The sequence below is a fragment of the Lathamus discolor genome, chromosome 5 (genome assembly GCF_037157495.1).
Source record: "Lathamus discolor isolate bLatDis1 chromosome 5, bLatDis1.hap1, whole genome shotgun sequence".
Classification (NCBI taxonomy): domain Eukaryota; kingdom Metazoa; phylum Chordata; class Aves; order Psittaciformes; family Psittacidae; genus Lathamus; species Lathamus discolor.
Window position 1 is genome coordinate 59,358,377 of NC_088888.1, and position 26,266 is coordinate 59,384,642.

The window sequence follows — 26,266 nt, forward strand, 5'->3', positions numbered from 1 at the left end:
TGCCTTCTTGGCCGCAAGAGCACACTGCTGGCTCATAGTCATCCTCCTATCCACTAGGACCCCCAGGTCCCTTTCCCCTTCGCTACTTTCCAGCAGGTCAACCCCCAACCTGTACTGGTACATGGGGTTGTTCTTCCCCAGATGCAAGACTCTACACTTGCCCTTGTTAAATTTCATCAAGTTTCTCCCCGCCCAACTCTCCAGCCTGTCCAGGTCTCGCTGAATGGCAGCACAGTCCTCTGGTGTGTCAGCCACTCCTCCCAGTTTTGTGTCATCAGCAAACTTGCTGAGGGTGCACTCAGTTCCCTCATCCAGGTCATTGATGAAAATATTAAACAGCACCGGTCCCAGCACCGACCCCTGAGGAACTCCACTAGTCACAGACCTCCAGCTAGATTCTATGCCATTGACCACAACTCTCTGCCTTCTTCCTTTCAACCAGTTCTCAATCCACCTCACTACTTGATCATCAAGCCCACACTTCCTCAGCTTATCTATGAGGATGCTGTGGGAGACAGTATCAAATGCCTTACTGAAATCAAGAAAAACTACATCTACCGCTCTACCATCATCCCTCCACCTAGTCACTTCCTCATAGAAGGCTATAAGGTTGGTCATACATGACTTCCCCCTCATAAAACCATGTTGGCTGTTCTTAATGACCCCCTCATCCTTGATATGCCTAGTGATGGAGTCAAGAATAAGTTGTTCCATCACCTTTCCAGGGATGGAGGTAAGGCTGACCGGTCTATAATTACCCGGGTCCTCCTTCTTGCCCTTCTTATAGATTGGTGTGACCTTTGCCATCTGCCAATCCTCAGGCACCTTGCCCGTTTCCCATGACTTACCAAAGATGATGGAAAGTGGCCTAGCAATGACCTCCGCCAGCTCCCTCAGCACCCGTGGGTGCATTCCATCCGGACCCATCGATTTACAGATGTCCAGATTGCATAGCTGATCCCTAACCCAATCCTCATCTACCAAAGCAGACTCCTCCTTTGTCCTGACTCCTTCTGGGGCTATAGAAATCCGGGGCCCTCGGGGAGAGTCTGCAGGAGTAAAGACAGAGGCAAAGAAGGCATTCAGCACCTCTGCCTTCTTTATATCCTCTGTCTCCAGGGCACCCACTTCGTTCAGCAGTGGGCCTATATTGCCTCTTGTGTTAGTTTTATTTGCTATGTATTTGAAGAAGCCCTTTCTATTGTCTTTAACCCGACTAGCAAGATTGAGTTCCAAGGAGGCCTTAGCTGTCCTAATTGCCTCCCTACATCCTCTAACAACTGTCCTATATTCCTCCCAAGCGGCCAGCCCCTCCTTACATAATCCATAGATTCTCCTTTTCCACTTGAGTTTGCCCAGCAGCTCCTTGTTTAACCACGCCGGTCTCCTAGATCCCTTACTTGATTTCCTACTCATTGGGACGCTCCGATCCTGAGCTTGGAAGAAGCGGTCCTTGAATGCTAACCAACTATCTTGAGCCCCTTTACCGCCTAGTACCCTTTCCCATGAGACTTCCCTTAGCAGTTGACTGAAGAGGCCAAAGTTGGCCCTTCGGAAATCCAGAACTGCGGCTTTGCTAGGTATTCTATTCCTCCCACACAGGATCCTAAACTCCACCATCTCATGGTCACTACAGCCAAGGCTGCCATTGACCGTCACCACTTCGACCAAACCCTCCTTGTTGGCGAGTACTAAATCTAGCAGCGCTGCTCTCCTAGTTGGTACGTCCACCATTTGCATTAAGAAATTATCATCAATGCACTCAAGGAACCTCCTAGACTGTGAATGACTGGCTGTGTGAGTCTTCCAGCAAATATCGGGGTAGTTAAAGTCCCCCACGACGACTAAGGCATGTAGTCGCGAGGCTACTTCCAGTTGCCTGTAGAAAGCCTCATCAACTCCTTCGTGCTGATCAGGAGGTCTGTAATAGACCCCCACAACTGTATCACCCGTGCCAGTCAGCCCCTTGATTCGTACCCACAGACATTCCACTTGCTCCTCATCCGACCCCGGACAGAACTCAATACATTCTAGTTGCTCTCTCACGTAAAGAGCAACTCCACCACCTCGCTTTGCTGACCTATCTTTCCTAAAAAGGACATAGCCATCCATGACCACATTCCAGTCATGTGAACTGTCCCACCATGTCTCTGTAATCGCCACTAGATCATAACCTTTAGCCCGCACACAGACTTCTAACTCCTCCTGTTTATTCCCCATGCTGCGTGCATTGGTGTACAGGCATTTCAGGGAGCCAGTCCTAGTACCCTTTTTCCCCTGCGGGACAGGGTCTAAAAAGCTATCCTTTCCCCACAAGCGAAACAAGAGATTGATAGTCCTCCTTAGCCCGCCATCCTTCAATCCCTAGCATGTTCCTCTTGGGCTTGTCCCCAACAGGCCCAGTTAAATCCCCTCCCCCCTTCATAACTAGTTTAAAGCCCTGTCAATAAGCCCTGCTAACTCCTGCCCCAAAACCCTTTTTCTTCTCTGGGACTGGTGTATCCCGCCTGTCACCAGCAAAGAACTTCCTCCTTTTATCCAATCTAAACTTCCCCTAAGTTTTAACCCGTTACCCCTTGTCCTGTCACTACAGTTCCTAATGAAGGGTCCCTCCCCAACATCCTTGTAGGCTCCCTTCAGATACTGGAAGGCTGCTATGAGGTCTCCACACAGCCTTCTCCTCTCCAGGCTGAACAGCCCCAAGCTTCTCAGATGTCTTATATAAAAAAGCATATTTGTAAAGATTATTTTTGCAAATCTCTTATCCAATTTGTATACTTATATACAGTTTATGCAGATATATACATGTATATATTAATGGCAACATATGTGGTGTATCAAAAAAACAGAATATGTATCATCTCCAACAAGCAGAAAAATGACAGGATAAAAATCTGATCAAAAGAAAAAGAGAGAAAATGGCACCATTGAACTAATTTTTAAAGCAGTATTTGGGAGAGAAAAGTGTTCTCAAAATACTACACTAAGAAAAATCAAGTTGCTTTGGAGATACAGGACAGATTATATTTCTAAAGTAGCCATCTATGATAGGTCCTGATGCTTAAGATTCTCCCAAAACAAGGCCATATAGTTTTACAAAGTTCAGTTCTCCTTGCATAACAAAATATTCTAACATAGAATTCACATTTGAAAGCAAGGAAAAAAAACAAATCATCAAAAAGAAGCTCCCCTATATAGCACAAAGCAAGAATGCTCCTGAGAATCAGGATTAGTGTGTGAAGCAACCAGAGCTTCCCCAGCTAAATAAGGGCTAGGATGTTATGCCCTTAAAGACTGGGCAGAAACAGAAGCTACTGGGCAAGCTTCTTTGGCTTGCGTTATGACACAATGAATTATTGTAATGACCTGCTCCAGCTTCAGCCACTGAAAATATTTTAAATTATACTTCGCTCAAGGGAGAGTAAGTTGGAGATGCATATCAAAACTCCAGAGAATTACTGGGAATCCTGGTAATGATTTCTCCAATACCAAGAAGGCTCTTCAGTCTCACTGCGTTTAAATAAAATTGAAGAAAACAAGTGGCTGAACAACTGCAAGAAGAAACCCGAAACAAGTGGTATATCATAAAAATATCTGTATTTGTTTCCTACTGGAAGAAGTTCCTGTCAAGTTCATGGACATAAACAAGAGTGCCCTGAATTCCAAAGCTGACCTGATCAAGCAGACAGCACTCTTGGGCTGCCATCACAGCAGAAACATTTCATCACAAGCCTGAGTCACTCAAGCCCTTTCTGCGAGATAAGTGCCAAGAAGCAGGTTTTTTCTTTTTTTGCATGCATACAAGCAAAATGAGTGAGAACTTTAAAACTTAGTTTTTGTCCAGTACATCCAGGCTAGCACTCAAACTCAGATGACTTGCTGAATGAGAAAGATGCTATTTAAGGTGAGCTGGACACAAAATTCTGCTCTCAGACAGCATGATAAATTGTAAAAACAAAATTAGAAAATCCAAAACTTTCACCTAGAGTAGGTGGCTACTCTTTCTGAATTTTCAGGATTGCTGGCTTTTGTCTCAGCTTGCATTTTTATAGGAGCATATTTTAAAGTGAGTCAATGGAGAGATGGACCAGCATCTTCAGTGGTCTAATGGTAAATATTGAGTTTCAGATAGAACGTTTTTGAAGACATGGAAAATATCACCTAAACTGTGTGCTAGTCAAATTACTCTATTTAAAAGCAGTGATTCTACATCGATATGGTCAGACAATTTGCAGCCAGGATACAGTGTACAATGCAGCAGTTTCTTGCTACCTATCTAAAGCCTCTATTCTAGCCACTTCAAAAATGTATTTCATTCTCTGGGCATAATTTTTCAAAAAAGGACTCACATCCTACTCATGCAGCTTGGGTCCAAGGAACCCCTACCTGATCATGTATGAATATCAACAGCTGATATCAGAAGCAGCAACAAATTATTCCACACATGCCTTAGATGGAACACAATAAATAGTGCAAGGAAGCAATCAATACACAGAGAAGCAGACAGCAAAGCTAAATAGCTGGAAGATGGAAAGAATGCATAGAAAAAAACACTGAAAGACAGAATAAGACTTCATTATTAAAATTTATTCCTTGCATGTTTTATGTATGAAATGTGAAAGCGTTCACATGTGTTCACGTGTTCACATTTCTAGTTAAAAGGTAACTTTCTTCTCCATTTACATCCACTTGCACCAGCCCAGAGAGTCTTCAGAAGAAGAAATCCTGCAGTGCTAAAGGGAATGAAAACACATTCTGATGTGATGTTGAAAAGAGGATAGCTTGAAACCAAACATGTTTCCTTTGTTGCTTGCTTAAGGTTTCCCATCTTGCCTTTTGCAAACTTTGGAAAGCAACTTTCAAGAACTGACAGGCTGAGAAAAACATCAGCAGCTGAGTGGAGGAAAGGGAAGGGGCAGGTATTCTTAAAATGTATTATTTTAATATTAATTATATTCTACTAAAACCAATTAAAAACTACAAAGCAAAACAAAGCAACAAAATCCTTTGCAGGTTCATATCAACAAAAGAATTACACTGTTTACAAAGAGAAGAATTATTCACTGGAACAGCCTCCCCATGGACATGGTAGTGTCACCATCACTGGAGTTTTTCAAGATGCAACTGGACAAGGTGCTACATAATCTCACCTAGGCTCCCTTTCCCACAAAAGGCTGGACAGGACGATCTTCTGAAGTCCCTCTTAAGCTGGGCTGTTTTGTGTTTGTATGATTCTATTGATTTCTATGATTCTATTGATTTCTGTGATTCCACATCAGAATCTTCTGCTGCTGCAATGTGTCTCTCTATGCTCCCAAAACCAACAGAAGAATCAGAACGGATCATAGATGTAACAGCACATAAGTTTATACACTTGTTAAATGCCATTTAAATTACTTTGCATAACAGAACATTTCTGAAATAAGATTTTACACTTTGCCACAGGACTAAAGGTAGCAGTACAAGCAGAATGTTCCTGCCAGATCTCAGTTTCCCAGCAGTGTTGACACTCCCTACATGACTAGCCTAAATATATTTTTCCTTAAAGTACCTGCAAACTTATCAGTGCACAAACAAAACACCTACTCTAAACTAACATGAGGGTCTCAGGGACAGAGTACTATATGAAGGCCTCAGAAGGAGGAGTCTGCCAAAAACTTAGCATAGTTCACATAAACATCCTGCGGTCATCAGCAAAGCCCAATGTGGAATCCAACTCTGAAACTTAATGCAATTTATGTACACAGGACATACCAGAAAAGATCTGGATTTAGACAGGTATAAAAAGGAACCAGGAGCAAAATATGTTAGTAATGTTCACTTTACTTTTACTTACCAACACGTAAGTAAGCAAACACATCCCACCATAGGTCTATAGACTCAGGAGGTCTATTTTCTGAAACAATAAGCTCTCTCTGAATGACCTAACATGCATTCTTAGTGACCTAATATTTCAATGGACAAACAGTGCTATGTTTAGGTCCTGAAAAAAAGGAAGAATGTTTGAAGATGCTCTGCTTTGTATAAAAGTATTCCAAGCTGCTAAATAGAAGGTTTTTCAATCCAAAAACCAAATTCAAAATCTCATTTCTGTAGCTTCTACTGAATTTGCAAATGGATCTTCTGTTTGCAAGGATCCTTTCTGATTCAACTGCATCTTAATTGAATACTGAAGTTTATTTCCCACTTACCCCAAACTGGAATCTGCAGCTTGTGGGAGGCCAAATCTCTGTACTATCTGAATAGTTTGGAATATGTGCTAGGGAAGACAGCCACTTAAGTTACACCCCTCTTCACTTCTGTCTGAAGTGAAGCCGTAAAGAACTCCAAGATACTTGGAGTAGATATTCATAGATCTTGCTCAACTCCCACTCCCTTATATTTCAATGCTATTGCTGTAATGATCAGATATATTCCCCAGCCAGTCAAAATACATTTAAAAAAATAAAATTTTAAAGCTCTAATCAGAAACAGAACTGATGCAATTTGGACAACAGACTTTCTTTGCCAAAAGTTTTCTATAATTGACCTTCAAGCACTGTAAAGAGCTACTAAATCCAATCAGTAGTGAGAATAAAACAAAATTAAATTATAGCAGTTTCATACTTAGACTATAGTGAGTTTCAAACCCGTCATAACAGCATGATACATAGCAAAATGAGTGCACTCCTGAGTATGCCTAAGATGCAAATGCACAATACACAACATCAAATTAATATAGATGGAAATTGCGCATTCCCACAGCAGCTTGGAGCACACTGCAAGCTAACCACAAAGCATTTACCTTCCTTTCCTTCTGATTTGTAGCAGCTCAACAAAGGCTGCAGCCAGACTACTAAGTAGAGTAAAACTGCTTCAGCTTTTCAGCACTCAGGTCCAACAGTCTGTGTACATACAGAAAGCCTGGGTTCAGGCTCAGGTTGAGGCAGGTTAATTTCCAACTCAGCTGTGCCCAAACACCATTTATTTCTCTTGAATTTGTTACACATAGTAACATTCACATAGTATGAACATAGTATGCTTACATTCACATAGTATGGTGAACTACTCAGTGGTCTTCCCTGTTTCATGAAAGTTTGATCAGAAAGCAGATGAGCTGAGCACCAGGCATTGCAGTGTCCAAACCACAGCAGGTTCTAAGGTCAATGAATGAGACGATTCAGCAGGCTGACTACCTGCTCCAGTAGGTACACTAGAAAAAGTAGCTGTTACGCCTACTTTTCACCAACTATTTGGAAGATTCCCCTAATTATGGGATACCTTAGGAAGCTGCTTGAACTTTTTCACCTTTAGGAAAGCAGGAGCGGTTCCCACCCTTCTTTTAACATGACTTCTGCTTTATTCACTATGGTTCAGGGGAGTCTGACAGGAACCTCAAGTCCAGCAGGCAGAGAGGCAGAAAACGATACTAAATAATCTAATAAAAATCAGAGAAAAATAGAGTATGCTTTCTTTAATTCATGCTCTACTACTCCTCAGGAAAATACTACTATTTAGTATTGTTATGCATTTATGTGAATGCTCTTTTTACTGTTCTATATCAGGTTTTCAAACAAGAACATCAGGAACTTACTAAAAAAGAAAGAACACTTGCAGTAATCTTTAAAGACCAATTATGTATTTCAGGCATCTAAAAATCATTTAATGGATCCTGTGAAATTATCTGGACCTGTGGAAAATAAGTCTCCTTCCTTCCATCATTCCCAGGAAAGCCACACTGCATTTTAGTCCAACTCAAATTCTTGCTAATTTGGCTTACAGAAAAGCTTCATGAACCATTGTACTGACATGACAGAGCGCAGCCAACATCAAGCAGAAAGCTGAGAATTAGCACCTCCAGCTAGAACGAACTGGACAACCATCTACCTGGGTATGTTTAAGCCACTCCAGAAACAGTTTTGTGGAACCTCCTCGTCAAAATCCAAAGTCAAATTTTCATATTTGCTTAGGCTATTCGGTGGTCAGGTTCTTTTTGGTTTTTCTTGGTCCTAAAATGTGCACAAAGTTAACTGGATACTTCTATGCCTCCCCTCCATCAAGAGGATGCAAAGTCCTGCCACCACCTGCATGTTTACACTTTTAAACAGATCTAGTAACAATCCAAAACTTTAAACGCACAAATATTTACACGACTTAATCAGAAAAGCATTTGTGGGAGAAGGGATTAATAACAATATATAAAAATAGCTTTGTGTTTTTAGGATTTTGAAAACTGAGCAGTTTTCATTTAAAGCCACATATCTGAGTTGCAAATTAATGCATGTATTTGAATAGTATTTGTTGTTTTTACAAGGGAGGGTAGAATAAAAATCAGGGAGGAATAAGGTCATCCCAGCAGCATACCAGCACTGGAAAACATCTTTCTTAACACCAGTACTTCTGTTTGGTATTTTTTACTCTAGTATCATAAATTCTCTAAGACGGGTGAAGAGTATCTTATCATTATACAAGCATAATTAAATTAGGCCACAAACAACACAGTGTTGTTAGAAAGCACTTATACTACCTGACTCTGAGGAATAATCAGTGTATAATCAGAAATTCAGGTCAGTCAAAGCTTTCTCTATAGCCTAAGCGGGATACATATTTTCCTGAGGTTTCAGCATGATTATTCAGTGTCTCTGCAAGTTAACTCAGTTAGAATACAAGTATAAATATTTAACTGGGTGTCATCTATTTAAATACACTGCTATACTAGAGCTCTTGTGATCAACAAGATCAACAACCTGAGCTGAACAGAACAAACTGGTCAGCAGTCAGTTCTGCTGTGCCAGAATAAATACAGACCATCCTTTCATTACTACTTGAAAGCAGGACATTTATTCAACCACAATTACAACTGTCAAAAGAATAAGGACTTTAAATCTATAAAAAGACTAGTACAGGTGTGTAGTAGTAACACAGATTCTTTTGTTTCATTTGTTTCAAAGAGAGAATTTTTATCGTGTCTCAAAATATGAATACAGATAGGACTGCACAGCCCTGCAGATTACCTCAACAAGCCTCTATAAATTACTAAGTACAACACACATTCTGAAACTCAAAACCAATGAAAGTTATTTATTTTGCAATTAGCAAGGTGAATATTTTCCTCACCAAGATGTTTTCTAGTCCCATGCAGTCCAAGTGGTAGCATGGAAAAAGAGAACACCCTCCATATAAATACAAAGTAACAATAATTACAAAAGGAACAACAACAAAACAAACTGAACAACAAAAAAAAAGTCAAACCAAATCACACAGATTTCACACAGCTACTGAATTCACAAATTTTCCCACTTCCTATTTCTTTGGGTTCATTTGACTGTGAGCAGCAAGAAGCTAAAAATCCTCTGTATTAGTTTTCCCCATTAAGGTACAGTGGAACACTTCTTCTGCACTCCTGTTGAGGGTTTACCTGGTTGCTACCACGGGAGTGTGCAAACACTTCACCATTGTGTGATGGAAAGGGAGAGAGAACAGTTTTAAACCATGGAGTTGAGATGATTAGGAGTTTCCAGAGTGTCATAAAGTGCATTGCAAAATAGGAAACAAAATTACTCCTTTAATTTCATGCTAGGCTTTCAAACTCCTCTTAGAAATTACTAAGCACTTTTCTCTGGGAACATAATAGTGGAGACTGGAGAATTTCTTCACCAGAGATGGTGCTACAAGATAATCTCCCAGGTTCCTTAGGTACCGTAGTTTGACATAAATAATAATTATTTAAAGAAAAAAAAAAACACCCAACAACAAAAAAAAAACCCAACCAGGATTAAGACTAAAATAAAATTATTAAAAACAAGACAAATTCCAAGTTAAAGCTGTGAATTAATGCTTTCAAAGTACCCACAGTTATATGCAACTAAGCACATCTAAGTGCTTAGATGGTGCAAAAATCAAGATCGCAAAGTCAAAACAATAAATCTAAGCACATTCACACTGAAAATCCTCAGCATCAGGAAAATATATAGCCAGTTCCCAACTACTGCAGGGACCTAGCCCAACCTTACTCTCATTTCTGCTTCTCCTCTTTCCTTTTTGTTTTGGTTTTGGTGGGGTTTTTTTGAGGGTAAGGATGGGGATGGGGTATGTGACAAGGAGTGGTTGCTTGTTTTATTACAATTTATGCTTAATGTTCTACATTTCTCCCTTGTAAGCAGTTGCTTACTGTGGGACTTACTCAAGTCACTTTGCGAGTAACTTGCAGAATTTGGAGAAAGTTTCCATTTCTCAAAAAATGGTGTTGCCTCAGTATTACTTATACATGTGTTTTCACTGACTGTGGTAGTAAGACACTGAAGCAATAGGGAGTTTGGAAAGCATGTGTGAGTGCATGCTTTCTAACAACATCCAACAAACTGAACATTTAGTCAGCAAATATGATGAAACTGCAGACAGTTGCAAATGACATGCAAAACTCTGTGATTCCAGTACTTACTTCACATAGTCCAGAAAAACTCTATTTTGAGTATTTTTATTGCAGTTAAGCATAGGACTTAAGCTATTACATTGCCATAACACCTACCATGGTTACCTTAACATGAGGAGAAGCAGATAATACATAACTAAAAAGTAAGTTGTGGAGTAGTGAAAGAGATCAAATGCTATTACAGTAGTGTGACAGCAAAGACAACCTTCTAAATGCATAACTATAAACCAAAAATATCAGAATGTTTATACTTTGAAAACAGGTATGCAAATAACCTTTCTGTTTAACATGTGCTGTTACTGTAAACAGATACACAGAAGTGTGTCTACTGCATGTATTTTTGCATGTGCAAGTATATACCAAAGCCTACCTTTCATATGCACGCTTAGAGCTAAATGTGTGTTAGCACTCTGCCAATAGGAAACGTCCACAGCAACAGAGAAAACACACAAAAGCAGTGAACACCAATTCTACCTCAATTTCCCACACCCACAAAAAACAAAACCTCAAACCAAAGAAGTAGCAGTAGATAGCACAATAGGGTGGAGCTTATGTTAAACACAGGGACAACAGGTTTGCCTGTATATACCTTTTGACCCTACAATCATCCCTATTTATGCAGACACACAGAGATTATTCATCTTCCTGCCCAGAAGAAGGCACGGCAGGAAGTGAGGCTCCTGGGCAAATATCAGTGTACATTATTGATGCTTTTGTAACCTAAGTGTGCCTGCTTTGAGTGTATTTATGAGTTAGGCTAGAAATTAACATGAAACTGTGCGTGTATAAACCTGTTGCCTGCTGTTCTTAACTTTCTTAACCAAATACTATCAAATTAGCAACAACCACACTTCCCACTGAGGGCTGTGTATTTAAATGTTTTAAAATCAAAAGCTATATTTGGATTTATGTGAACCACAAAAAGGGGCTGGAGTTGCATTTCTTCAAGGAGGAAATAAACTCTATGCCCATAGACTTGCTGCCTCTGTCAAATGTGGATGACTGGATTCTCTTTTGAATTTAGAGACTAGTTTTTAAACGAAGCACCTTGACAAGTTACACAAACAAGCTGAGGACAAAGCCTCCTTCTCCAAAAGATTAAAAAGAACTGAATGCACATAGGGAGAGTAGAAATGCCAGCTCAGATATGCAAACATTCTCTGAAAACCACTGACCAAGTTGGGCCTGCATGCTTAATAGAGAAAGCAGGTTTCAGCCTGAAGACCCCTGCGGCAGAAAGGATTTATTAACAAAAACGGAACATAGCGTTGTTTAGAGGATGGCTAGGAAGAACTGTTCAACAATACATTAAATAAATTATTGTAGCAGTCAAAGTCGCAACATTAATACAGCCCTCTAGTAAGCAAAGGTATTAGCACAATTGTAAGCAGAATAGACTTGATGGTCCATTGGTCTCTTTCAGTACAGTAACTTGTGTTCTAGGATATTTGCCATAATACATAAAAGCCAAAAAAGTTGAAGAGTGTGGAACTAAACAAAGACACAAAGCAGGTAAAATTCAGCCCACATTAACCTGTACATTCCACAGGACAGCCATGCAGTTCAGGGCCACCAGCCCTGTCTTCTGGTCAGAACTCACGGTAATGCATGTTATTTATTAGTATTCCTATAACATAACATGCTAGTACTCTTGCCTAATTACAGTATTTCTACAGCTGGCATCAGGATATGGGTGCATACACATTCCTCTGCATAGATACTGCTTGTACCTTACCAAAAGGCTTCCAAGACAGCTTCCACAACTGGTATAAATTAACTTAGAAAATAAATACCTGCTCACCTTATCAGGACAGTAACTTGTAGCACATGCTCATCTTTAGTAACAACACACATCATTCATCTTTGTTTTCCACTAGTCTTTGGTGCTAGGGAAACAAAGAATTTCAAATACATCAAAAAAAATCTAATTCCTACGAGACTGAAAACCATATAACAATGTCAGAGGAGCCTGAAACTGGCAAAGAAGTTTTAATGCACAGATGATTTATATGTAGGTATTTTTGCTGTGATTTTTTGATAAAAGCAAAGTTATATTTAGTTCTACAGTTTCATAAGAGACAGGTGTGCTTCTTCTCTCTTATTTTGCTCTTTATCTTATGTTTCAGAGTCCTAAACAATTCAAGGATTGAAAGTTACTGCCTATTTAGTCCTGAACATTAATCAAAGTGATGCCGAAACACTCTAAGATTCCATTATTTATTCAAAAAAGAAATTACAGTGTGTTGATACAGTCTATTAAACAAGAATGGTTTAATAAACTTCCTTAATGGCTAAAACCTCTTTATAATCTAACAAAAAAAAAAAAAAGAGATAAGCTGTGATTAAGCTTGATCCACCCACACTAAAACAGCAGTAGTTTCAAATTTAAACTGAAACTGTTAAATAGGAAAAGTACAGCAACAACTGCATTTAATTGAACAAACCTCCAGAAAAGTTCAAAAAAGCTCCTTCAGCCTGAAACATCAGCTTGTATCACACTTGCAAATTCAAGCAGTATGGATTTCAACACATTTGTTACAACTAGAGACAATGATGTTTTCACTGTGTAAGGTAAGCTTGCATTTCAAGAATTCATGATACAGAAACATTACGTGCAGAATACATCATACATGCAGTACAGCTTGTCCAGCATCAAAACAGAAGTCTAGGAATATAATATGAAGATGAAAATCTAAAAAATAACTGCTTAAAAGTAATCTTCAGGTTCTCACATAGCTCCCTTATTAACATCTTAGTTGATTTTAAGTCCTCCACTCATATCCCAATGAACTTCAGTGAGGTTACTCCTGAAAGTAACAGCTCACCAACATTCAAAAGGTATACTTCTTTCCTTAAAACATTTTCAGAGAAATCCAAATGAAGCACTTAGAATTACCATCCTTACTTACAAGTTCATGATTTTTTCCAGTGTTACCTTTCTCAGTTCTAGAAACAGAGGGGCTGTAGAATTTTAGAAAATACAAGCTATGAGCAATACAATTTCAACAATAAGAAATCCAAGGGAAGAAGGAAACAACAACAACAAAAAATGTAACAGGATCTAGGATGACTGCCCAAAATAGCTTCCCCACCCCTAAAAACCACATATGCACACAGATAATTACTGCTTACTGATTTTTGGGGAGGAGCTTATGCCCAACAGTCACACAAATAGGGGAAAAATTGTATAAAAGCTCAGGGGTGACACTTGAAGTCATCAACTTCTGCTCACTCATCAGTGGCAGAAGAACTCTTCAATAGAAGAGGATTCACTGTTTTACCACTCTCCATTAGAGCGCCACAACATTTTGGTATGTTATGACTTCATTTCATTCTATTTAGCTTTGAAGGTAACTTCTGCAGGATACATACTGTCTGCTTGGGGAAGTGGGTTGATATTTAAGGGCCAGTGTCAGCACCCTGAGTGCCACTGGGGCTATTTGAAAGTCTGCAGATAAAAGCCAGTTTTCAAGCAGGCGATGTGGAATATTTGCCACTGATGCTGAAAGAGCAAGGACTTTGTTCTTCATTTGCTATAGCATTAGATAAAGGCAGTAAAGTCATGGTTGAAGGTCTATGTATTTCCATTGAAAAACTTTACTTCATTTCAGTAATTCTGATTTATGCAACTCCTGAATTTACTTTTGGAGCCCTGAGTAACTAGGAAAGTAATCAGTGTTTCTGAAAACAGTGTTTTCTAATAGGCTGGCATCTATTTAAAATTATTCTTTTCCTAAGAGTGAGACTATTGCCTCTAAGCTATCTATACAAGAGTTCTATTATTCAGAGTGATAGCAATATTGTTTCCCTTTTTCTTAGAGGATTTTTCACAAATAGTGAAAGCAGGAGGAAGTAAGCACAAAATAACACTGCTTTTAATACCAATACTTTAAGAAAACTTTTTATTCACGCACAACAGAACTGAGCAGCTTTTCTTTATAACAACTTTTTTCTCCCCTTTCTAACAGAACGGAGTTGGAAACATGCATCTACAAATATGCTTACTGCTGCTGTTTTGTCTGAACGTTGTCCATGGTAGCGATGGATATTTTTCTGAGCGATACCAGAAACAATCCAGCATCAAGGGGCCACATTTCCTACCATTCAATGTAAAAAGTCAAGGTAAGTTTACTGTTTTTTTGATAATAAACTAACACAATTACTTCTAGTGGGTCAAAACACTAAAACCAAAAAGCTGATTGTTTAAACAATCAGTTGAACAAAAGCTCAGTGTTTACGCTCTTCATATTCAACTTTTACTAACAGTTTAGGTTTATTAAAATAATTTCATCACTGCAAAAGGAACTGGCATTCGCTCTGGCAGTTGCCTCCTATCAGTAAAGATGCACACTTGTCAGGTTTTTTTGGGTTTTGTTTTGCTTTGTTTTTTTACACAATAATCATTAAAGGCATAAAGAGCAAAAGCAATAATCACAGCTACAGATCTTATCCTCAGTAGTGGGAATAATACAACATGGTTGTGTACATAGCTATGTACAGCAATTATCAAATTTCGATTCAACACAGATTTCTAACAATAGATTTGTCATCTACAGTATTCAGAAAGAACTTTCACATGTCCTGTCATGTTCTCTCTACTCAAAACAGACCGTTGATGTGAATGTAAACACATATCCAATACACATGGCCAAATGAAGACCTGTTAAAGTCTAGAAAGGCAAAAATAAGTTGATATATAGTCACAAAAATGTGTCATAAACCTCTACATAGTTTTTTCATGACTTATTTACACTTATACTTTAACTATCAGACTAATCTCATAGTGATATAACAGTTCTAGCTTTATTATAAAAAGTGCATTTCATTAATCAGACACATGGCAGATTGTATAGGCAATATATAATTGCAATGCACTGTGACATCTTATTTCTGGGTATCTTCTCTGTCCTTGTAAGTTTAATGGGTGGCTATACTTAGAGTTTGAAACTGAGTTCTGTTTAATTTTCCCATGCTTAGGCCAAAATACTTCTTTTAAACTTGAAATCAAAACTTCTGACTTCCCAGGTACTGGTTTTATTTCATGAATTGTCCCCTAGAGTATGATCAGGAGTCTCAGTTCATAATTATTATAGCTGAAATTAAGAGAACTGAATCTTCCTTGTAAACATTCCAATCTTCCAACCAAGAACAACATTATTTTCTTTCAGACATCAACAGGCTATTCAGAATAGCTTTCACTTTTGCTGCATCCCACCTACTTTTGGATATAATAAGCATACCTGGGCAGAAATGAGGAAACTGAATGAGGGACTTGGAAAATAGCATTTGTAAATAAGCTTCTTTTCACCAGAAAAAGGACATTTTAGGCTGTATCTGCATTAGAAAATAGGGCAGCACAACTGAAGCAGATCTGGAGAGCAGAACTGTTGCTACTCAGGACATGGCATCCCCACTACCTTCACTTAGTTTTTTATTCAGAACAGCTCTAGTTTGATCCTAAGGACTAGATGCTCATGAGCAGCACATATTGGGTCCAAAGTCCCAGCCCTGGTCTCAGCCCAACCAGCTCCAGCACACATGCTCTAAGAACACTCCGCTGCAAGAATCAAGTGAAAGCATTATGGCTGCAAAACTTAACCCCAAGATGTTCTTCTGGGCTGTACCAAAATACTAATTTTCATCCATTGCCTTCAGTATAAGGACTCTCAGATAAAATTTAGGTACACATACATAAACAGCTACTCTAAGGATTTTCTAACTGGAATTCCCACTGACTTAAAGTTGCATTTCCTCTCTCTCCCCTCATTAACTTTTCATGATGTTTTTCCATGACTTTATTCAGAATAATTTACATATTGATATTATTTATAACTGAGAAGTATTATATCTACATGTGAAAAGTGCAGACCTCAAAAGCAGGCACAGCATACAGTTTTACTAATGTGGGAGTCCAGTAATTTAAAATTGCTTGACAATTTTCATTTGGGGAATAAGCATTAAAATGGAGGACTGGAAAACCACTGCTATTCTCCAGTCTCGAAAATAAACTATTGATCTGGAAAATCCTATTGAGAGTTTTTAGAAGAGTTTAAAGAGGACTGTTAAGAGATCACAATTTCAAGTCTGAGATGATCACAGAAGAATAAAATAGGAGACTACAGAACCAAATTCATCTAACTATGGTCTAGTGAGTTCTTCTACATACAAATAGCATATGGCAAGCTTTTCATCATAGCTTACTTTTCTTACCTGGCCACCAAACACTGGCTTCTAGAGATTTAGTTACCATTAAATTCTCTTATTGTTTTGTACAGCTTTGTCAAAAAGCAGCCTGGAACTAAAATTTCATTCTAGGCCCAAACTGGTGACTCAGGACATGTAATAGATCATACAATTTCTGCTGGCAATCAAAACCTATTAAAGCTTCATTTAATTCGGTGAAATTGCTTTAACAGTTAAAAAAAAAACAAACCACCAACTCTTGTTCTTGATAGCTATCCAGTCAGAATATACTTTCCTTTCTGAATGCATTTACTTTTATAAATTGTTTTTGTTTACATTACCAGGATATAATTTTTAAACCAGCAGCTCTCTGAAAAGTCCCAGTTGAGAATAATCATTGAATTAAATCTGACTGTTCAGCACTGCTTAAAGAAGCTGTTACTATAGGCTATGTTAAAGTCTTCACACTTAATACAGAAGATTTGACTGCACCCAGAGAACATAAACCAATTTTGCACCAAGATACGTGCCAAAAAATACAGAAGAGTAGCCAACCACTACTTCAGCTTTCCTGATAAAAATCCTACTTCATTAATGCATTCAACTGTCCTTTCTCAGACAACTTACCATTGTCTCTAGACAGCACAATTACCAGACATTTTAATCTAAAAGGAGCATAGCTTTGAAACAATATAGCTCCTCACAGAAAATCTCTTTAACATGAATACTGACAAAGGTTTTAGCATCTTATTCAAAAAAATGCAGCACCCACCACTTTGTGAAGCTAGGAGTGACAAAGTTGCATCTAAAACATGGTAAAAAGGAAGAAAGTGAACCACTTCAAAGCTAAATTCTGAGGAAATTTGCCAACAACAGGTACCCACATAAATGCTTTGGTTTGGATCTGATGCAGTTGACATAAACCCGAATTTGTATTTTTAGCCTAATGCTTTACAACTGAAACAGCATTAGCTCAGGAACCTGTTTAGGTATTTGTATTGAAACTTTGATCTCACCTGCCTGAGTTCTCTGATGCAAATAGACAGTTTTTGAAGTTCTATCCATAGACAGAAGCTATGAAATAAATTCCGAGTCCTCCAGTGCAAGCTGTTTTCTGTGATGGCAACTCCCTTATGACAGCAAAGAGAAAACTTGTATGTGTAAAAAACATTTACATGCCACTTCTGCTACAGGGTACATGTTAATTCTGACATATGTGATGTAGTTTTAAAATTTGCCACATATTAAGTCACCTCCTATATAACAAAGAAACCAACTTGCCACCACAACCGCTTGACCCTGGGAGTTCAGCACTAAGAAATCGAACAATATTATTAAGATACCAAACACTGCACCAGACTTGTCACTGGTATTTACAGATTCTACAATCTCTTTGCAGCTGAAGAGATGTGTTTGCATTTTCTGTTTGTCAATAAATCACTTTTGCTTTCCTTCTGTGTGTAGGATTTTAACAACTATCTTCATTGTCTTAAGGAGAACGAGATAGCAAAGTGTGAAAATAACGCAATATGCATTTGTGGTTTTTTAATGCATCAGCAAAAAAGAAAATGTGTTGTCTGTACTTGGTAGCTAAGAACAATTTCCCTGGCAATCTAGGACGAAGGCAACCTCAGAGATCCAACATCAAATCACAATCAAATGCATTTAATAGACACATCTCCATTATTTTTTTAAAATGCAATATGCATAAGAACAGGTTTCTTCCTTCTTCATCTCATTTTTAGTTCATCAAGACCAGACACAGATTGGAAAAGCAATTTATTATCTGAGAGAGAGAACAGCCATTGCATAAGCATTCACATATACACACAAACACTTTGTTTTTGTAAGAGCCTAAAATGCAAATGTTAGCTGATCCAGTTGTTGCTTGACTGATGTTTATTCAGAAAAAAATTGATAAATAGAATATGTTGCCACTATAAAAGACAGAATCCTCTTCCTGTATCCCTCAGTTCTTAATTTTAAAATTACATCTTGAATTAACGTTCATCATAGGCATGGTATTTCACTCTATAATGCTGTCAATTGCTGGAAACTACTGATGTAACCATATCCATGTTAATTTTGTCTGTAATGTCCCAAAAGTAAGCATCCTAATTCCAACATGAGGCTGCAAGCTCCCCCAAAGTGCACAGAAAACTAAGCAGTGAGCTTGCTTATTCCTTTATTTGTGACATTTGGTTAAGTGGCTCCACCTACTGTTTTGATAACTAAGAAAATTAAGTATTATTAACAGAACAAAACAATGCCAAAATTCTGAATGCAGTAAATTATCAGCTGTGGCCTTGCCACAGTGTGAAATTTTTATGACAAAAATATTTCAGACAGTATTTAAAAATACAAGATTCATATGTGACCCAAAAAAAAAAAAAAAAAATATCAGCCATGGCCCACATTTGGAAGGCGGGGGTGGGGAATGACGACAACAAAAACCTCACTACTTAAATGTAACATAAAAGCAGCTAAGCCTGCATGGGAAGCTTTCTCTAACTTCAGACTCTCAGTGACCAAGCAGTATTAGAAACTTGAGTTCTGTGAGGTTTAAGTTAGCAATTCACATATTTCTCCACCATGCTACAAGTCTGCACATCGTTATAGCTGCCCTGGCTGACCTGGTTTCTTCTTTCTCACAGGTGTGCAGATAAGGGGTGAACAAGGACCCCCTGGTCCCCCAGGCCCTATTGGACCAAGAGGACAACCAGGTCCCGCAGGAAAGCCAGGGTTTGGAAGTCCTGGTCCCCAAGGGCCCCCTGGTCCCCCAGGACCACCTGGATTCTCTGCGGTTGGGAAACCTGGTGTGCCAGGTCTGCCGGGAAAGCCAGGAGAAAGAGGACTGAATGGTGAGAAAGGGGAAGCTGGACCTGTTGGGCTCCCAGGACCAAGAGGGCCACAAGGACCTCCTGGCACTCCAGGCCCCTCAGGACTGTCCGTTCCTGGCAAGCCAGGCCCACAAGGACCTCCAGGAGCTCAAGGGCCAAGGGGCCTCCCTGGTGAGAAAGGAGAGCCAGGAATCCCTGGTATAAATGGACAGAAGGGAGAGAATGGATTTGGCATTCCAGGCCGCCCGGGTAACAGGGGTCTTCCAGGCCCACAGGGACCCCGGGGCCTCCCTGGGCCAGCTGGGGTAGGGAAGCCTGGCGAGAATGGTCTTCCAGGTCAGCCAGGTATGAAAGGTGACAGAGGCTTACCTGGTGCACCTGGAGCAGCTGGAATCCCAGGTCCCCAGGGTCCCCCAGGAGAACCTGGAGAAGTTGGCATTGGCAAGCCTGGGCCAGTGGGACCACCAGGAGCAGCGGGCATCCCTGGAGCCAAGGGACACCCCGGACCCGCAGGTTTGCCTGGATCCCCTGGCCTTCCAGGATTTGGAAAGCCAGGATTGCCAGGGATGAAGGGACACAGAGGGCCTGAAGGTCCTCCTGGCCTTCCAGGCCCTAAAGGAGACCGAGGCCCAGCTGGTGTGCCAGGAGAACCAGGGCCTGTTGGGCCACCAGGGAACATGGGCCCTCAAGGACTCAAAGGCTTGCCTGGTGAGAACGGCCTTCCTGGTCCCAAAGGTGACATGGGTCCTGCAGGCGCCCCGGGATTTCCAGGGGCAAAGGGTGAACGGGGTCTACCAGGATTAGAGGGAAAACCAGGATATCCAGGTGAGCAGGGTCTTGCTGGTCCTAAGGGACACCCAGGTTTCCCAGGTCCAAAAGGTGACACTGGCCACGCTGGGCTACCTGGCTTGCCTGGTCCAATGGGTCCACAAGGAGTCAAGGGAGTGCCAGGGATCAATGGTGAGCCAGGTCCCAGGGGACCTTCAGGAATACCTGGTATCAGAGGCCCCATTGGTCCCCCTGGCCTGCCAGGAGCCCCTGGAGCAAAAGGTGAGCCGGGAGCACCGGGACTGCCAGGCCCAGCAGGTATTTCTACAAAAGGTTTAAGTGGACCTATGGGACCACCTGGACCTCCTGGGCCTAAAGGCAACACTGGAGAGCCTGGCTTGCCAGGCCCCCCAGGTCCTCCCGGTCCCCCTGGCCAAGCTGTAATCCCACAGATGCCTGAAAGCTATGTTAAAGCAGGAGAGTCTAGGGAGATATCAGGAATGTCCTTCACGAAAGGAGTAAACCAAGCTCTTACTGGGATGCCAGTGTCTGCTTTCAGTGTCATCCTCTCAAAAGCCTACCCTGGGGCAACAGTCCCCATCAAATTTGATAAGATCTTGTACAACAGGCAGCAACACTATGACCCCAGAACAGGAATCTTCACCTGCAGGATTCCTGGACTGTACTATTTCTCCTACCATGTACATGCAAAAGGAGCAAATGTTTGGGTTGCACTCTACAAAAATGGTTCCCCACTCATGTACACCTATGATGAGTACCAGAAAGGATACCTTGACCAGGCTTCTGGAAGTGCTGTCATCGATCTCATGGAGAACGATCAAGTATGGCTCCAACTGCCCAATTCAGAATCTCATGGTCTCTATTCCTCTGAATACGTTCATTCTTCTTTCTCAGGTTTCCTATTTGCTCATATCTAACAACATACAGTTTACGCTGTCCTCACACTCTCTCCTTCAGACCCTTTTAACGGTGCGCTGATCTGTCATCAGCAGGTCATACTACTTCAATTTTTCAACAGAAATGGAGGAGGGAATGAGAAGGTGGAAGAGAGTGGTCCAAACCTAATAGAATAATGTATGTTTTTAGAGAATTGTCATAAGATACTTGTTTCAAAATGATCAACTGTCTGACTGAATGCAACATTAAAATTTTATGAATTAATATCATGTACCAGCTTCTCTCATTTTTGCCTTTTTTTCTAATAAGATTAAACCAAACTTTCTATCACTTCTCATAACACAGAAAGTAGTCATTCCAGAACTCTAGATCATACTTCTCTATACCTGAATTAAATTAAGGTATTATTCAAAGTAAACAGTCTCAGATACACCATGGTCATCACAACAGCTCAATAATATACTTCAGGAACATTCTGTTACCTGTCAGCTTCACCTTTAACCTATCAAACAGGAGTCAAGAAAAGAACTCTAATACAGTGCATACTGTGTCACAGTTTTAATTTAGTTCTACTTTTCTTATTAATGAGTAACTGCCTTGGAGAAATGTAGATTTACAGATTATTACCACTTACTGAAGATCTAAGACTTTCAAGATATGAAAAAGCAGTCGGATTTGGAGCCTAGAAATCCACTTAGCTTTAGTTGATGTACATCTTGTAACCTACAGCAACAAACTAGTTCGATATTAAGCTCCTGACATTCTGCAAAACTACAATATTCAGGGTAGTGTAAAAAAACTGCCATCAAATCCAGCCATTAAACTGTATATTCACAAGCCTACAGACACTCACAAAGTCAGAACGGCTTTGCCACCCCAAAATTGTAGACAATCTTTCCACTGCTTTGCCCTGAACAGTTCATTCATCTAAAACACAATAGTCTGGGGAATATATTTTACTTAGATGGTAAATTTATCAGATGATGACAGTAATTAGTCAGTAGACATAATCATATTTACCATACATACACACACTCATACTCACATGTCTTACAAACATTAGACATTATAGTAATCTGTTATGAAACTATGAAAAGTTTATGGTATGAAGTAAACTAGCTTAGTAAAATTAGTGCTTATAAATTATGAAACTATAATAGTTTGATCACACATTTCTTCCAATGACAGCTGCCACTCATGCACTTTGAAAGTATCATGTCTATCAAAACTTTATGAACTTTTAAACTATTAAGCTTCATTTTTTAAAAAACAGAAGTTTATAATCACTTGCACTAAAAAGTGTTTTTGTCATATTATCATTTATTCACAAAAGCAAAACCTGAGGCTTGTTATGTTGTGTATATTTGAAATCAGCAATTTCCTAAGTACTTGATAACATACAGGGACTAATAAAAAAATAAGGACACCTTTAAGTTGATCCATCATTAGGAAAACTATGTAATGGTTTGGAAACGGTAAAGAACTACCAGGAAAGTAACTTCGCAGAACTGTTTTTTCTTCCCTTATTGAGTGCTGTTGGATGAGGAAGCCTGTGGTTTAGGCTATACTTTAGTAAAATAACAAACGCTTAAGGAGAGAGTGTATGTGAGAACTGCTTAATTTAGGAGCCAATTAAACCTAGAAAAGCAAACTGGCACTATTATAAACTCTGCACACAAAATGGTTGTATTGAAATAACACAGTGGGCAGTACCACTATTTATAAGTAGCAATCCTCCTGTGATACTTTACTTTCAAGCCAAAATAAAACTCAGGATACTTGAGTCAGAACTGTCCCCACTTTTCTACCTTCATGGTGTAGGCCAAATATTAATTACAGATCTCCTAAGAATTATCTAATTTTTGCACTAAAAAAGGTTTTCCTGTGCATTCGTTTGCATTAGTTCAACAGCACTTTCCAGTATTTAAACAGCATATGCTGCTATGCCCATGCACTTTAAATCAGGTTTTGTCCTTTAATGCTTGTGTTCCTTAAATGAGGACATAGGACTTCAAATAAGTCTACAGGTTAGTACCTCATGCATTTTTGAAAGCTTTTCATAATTATTGAGACATTAAGTAATTAAGAAAGCAACTCTAAACCCTGAAAAGCTAGAGATGACACACAATTGAGGTGTTGGCACAACTTACACCTTGATTTTAGCTTTGGATTCTCAATTTAGAGGGGACCTTGAGAAAATCTGTAAGATTTTTAAGTTTGTTTTTTAATGTTTTCTACACATGGTGATCAGCAACCTACCTAAAGCTAAAGCTCCTTCAGAAACCACATCTCTTCTATATCGTGGGCATTAGAGGTAAGAAAATACAATATGAGATTAAAATGAAAACACAACAGCCTGCAATAGTACAAAACTCACTTCCAAAGAACTACTGAATTTTTTTAAGCTTTAAGGTGGCCAAACACATGGAGCACTCAATCCCTTCTGCATTCAGCTGGAAAGCCCAGTAGAGAAGTGTAACACATACACTTACTACTATCTTTGTTGCAGTTTTCACAATTAAGCAAATAAAGATTTCTCATTACTGGACTAGTTGACATTAGGAATTTCTAATGTTTTGCAGAATTTATGGAAGATTGCTTTTTTTGGCCACAAAAGCATCTTTTCTTTTTGTTTGTGGCATTTGAAGTTGTAGATAAAATATATAACACACATCACAGACCTCCAGATTCATTATCTTCTGCCAACACAAAAGGGTAATACCATAAAGATGTGATCAAACCCCTCCATGTTTGGGTGTATATGCATATATTTTTGGGTACAGGACAGAGTAGTTGAGAAAGATCCAAAGTTTTCCTCTCCAAAGTAACACTTCTTATGTATCACATGACACTTGAGAACACTGATCTATCATATAAACCCTGTTTTTTTAATAACTTGCATTTTGTATTTTGTCTTTATTTTTTTTTTAAGTCACAGAATCACAGAATCACAGAATCCCAAGGGTTGGAAGGGACCTAAAAAGATCATCTAGTCCAACCCCCCTGCAAGAGCAGGGTAACCTACAGTACATCACACAGGAACTTGTCCAGGCGGGCCTTGAATATCTCCAGTGTAGGAGACTCCACAACCCCCCTGGGCAACCTGTTCCAGTGCTCTGTCACTCTTACAGTAAAGAAGTTCTTCCTGATGTTAACGTGGAACTTCCTATGTTCCAGTTTACACCCATTGCCCCTTGTCCTATCACTGGACATCACTGAAAAAAGCCTAGCTCCATCATCCTGACACCCACCCTTTACATATTTGTAAACATTGATGAGGTCACCCCTCAGTCTCCTCTTCTCCAGGCTAAAGAGACCCAGCTCCCTCAGCCTCTCCTCATAAGAGAGATGTTCCACTCCCTTAATCATCTTTGTGGCTCTGCACTGGACTCCTTCAAGCAATTCCCTGTCCTTCTTGAACAGAGGGGCCCAGAACTGGACGCAATATTCCAGATGCGGCCTCACCAAGGCTGAGTAGAGGGGGAGGAGAACCTCTCTTGACCTACTAACCACTCCCTTTCTAATGCACCCTAAGATGCCATTTGCCTTCTTGGCCGCAAGAGCACATTGCAAGTCTTTCCTTTTCTGTCTCTGATAATTTTCCTTTTTGTAAAAGATGATCAGTGACAAATTTCTCACATGCATCCTGAGGAAACGTCCCATCAAGTCTTTTTTGGGCAATTTACGAAGTCCTCTGCCATAGTAGCCATGATCTCTTTACTTCCAAAATTGAACATAATCTCATGAACTGATTGAAAATATTACAAATACATCACTTTCACTATGCAACCAAAGATGCTATAGTTTTGAGAAGCGTTGGGGAAATCATATGTAAAGGCAATGTAAGAGACAGAAAGTGGCCTTAAAGAGTTTTTAGAAAATTATGCTTTAGGAAATTATATTAGGCAAGTTCCTCCTACAAAAACTATTTTTCTGTCAAAACCCCATCAAATCTGAAATGTTTCACATGGAAATAATTATACAGTACTTCAAGCCCCCATTACTCCTGAGAAAATCAAAATTTATTTCCGTAAAATATTGTGGACACATATTTATATAGTGTAAAATACAGTGCCACATGACGTTTCCTTTAAAACTGCCTAGTATTCCAGCAATAAGTTCACAATTTACAAAAAAGATTCTCAATTTAATTCTCAACTTGGATAATTGCAAAGGGCATTCTTGCAGGTAGTATTTGACAAAAAATGACCATTTTTGCAAATATGAGTACCTGTGTTTATTGCTATCAGACATAACACTTTCCTGACAGTAGTATTTAATAGATTCTCTTTATTTTGTTTCAGTTATCCTTCTCAAAGAAAAGTTTGAATATCGCAAGACTTTTAGAACTCTATTACTTTGCCTCTACAAGCCTCAGTTCTTCACTTCTTTACAAGCAGAAGAGTGGGTTAATATCCTTCATTGAGCTGAGTCAGAACAATCATTCCTATCTGAAAGAGCCATCCAAAAAAAATATCATAGGGCAATTATCTAAGGCGATTACCATAACTAAGACAATGAAAAGCAAAATTCACCAGACACATGATTATGATCAAAAAACTCATGTGAAAAAGCAAAGCACACAGAGAAACAAGGGCATACTGACAACAAACCAAAGTGAACTGCAAACACTTCATGGATTTCAAAAAATAAAAGGGTCAGTCGTTCTGCTCTGTCACAGACAATGGCACTACTAAGATGGTGTTTCAACTTGGGAACTTTGTGTTTCTTCTACCAACCTCTTAAGTTTGCTTTTGAAATTTTACCTTCACTAACTTAATAAGCACTGCTTTCCTGTGAAGGGTTAAACCCTCTATAAGGTATTGGGGGCATGGAGTTAAGTCAAGTGGCTGATTCCAGGCCATGCTCCGAGCTAAGAAAGATGACTGGGCTGAAGCCAAGTTTAAGAGTTTCCTCAGGAAGTTACGTTAAGCTTGTAACTGGAAAAAAAAAAATAAAAATCTCTTTGGCATAAACTTGTGACAGAAAATTAGTATCACTATTCTCATTTCACAGAGGGCCCTGAAGGAAAAAAAGAGATGTACAAGACAAATATCAGAGGTAAGTGATACAGGAAGAAATTACCTCTGGTTCTTCTGACTCCCTGTTGAATACTTCATCTACTGGACCATGTTATCAAAAGGAA

At 39.4% G+C, this 26,266-nt stretch overlaps 2 protein-coding genes and 1 long non-coding RNA gene across 4 annotated transcripts in view; 1 reads left to right on the forward strand and 2 right to left on the reverse strand.

Annotated features, from left to right (window-relative positions):
* NT5DC1 (5'-nucleotidase domain containing 1) overlaps positions 1-26,266 on the reverse strand; it is a 127,629-nt gene that overhangs the window by 86,548 nt on the left and 14,815 nt on the right. The window lies entirely within an intron of this gene.
* LOC136015286 (uncharacterized) lies at positions 4,567-5,988 on the reverse strand. The gene is made up of 2 exons (XR_010613138.1): positions 5,151-5,988; positions 4,567-4,733 (listed from the first exon to the last, which is right to left on the reverse strand). It is a non-coding gene; the product is annotated as an uncharacterized LOC136015286 (long non-coding RNA).
* On the forward strand, positions 13,625-21,389 carry COL10A1 (collagen type X alpha 1 chain). The gene is made up of 3 exons (XM_065681038.1): positions 13,625-13,722; positions 14,380-14,533; positions 19,249-21,389. The coding sequence occupies exons 2-3, from the start codon at positions 14,395-14,397 to the stop codon at positions 21,138-21,140; spliced, it is 2,031 nt and encodes a 676-aa protein (XP_065537110.1). The 5' UTR covers positions 13,625-13,722; positions 14,380-14,394; the 3' UTR covers positions 21,141-21,389.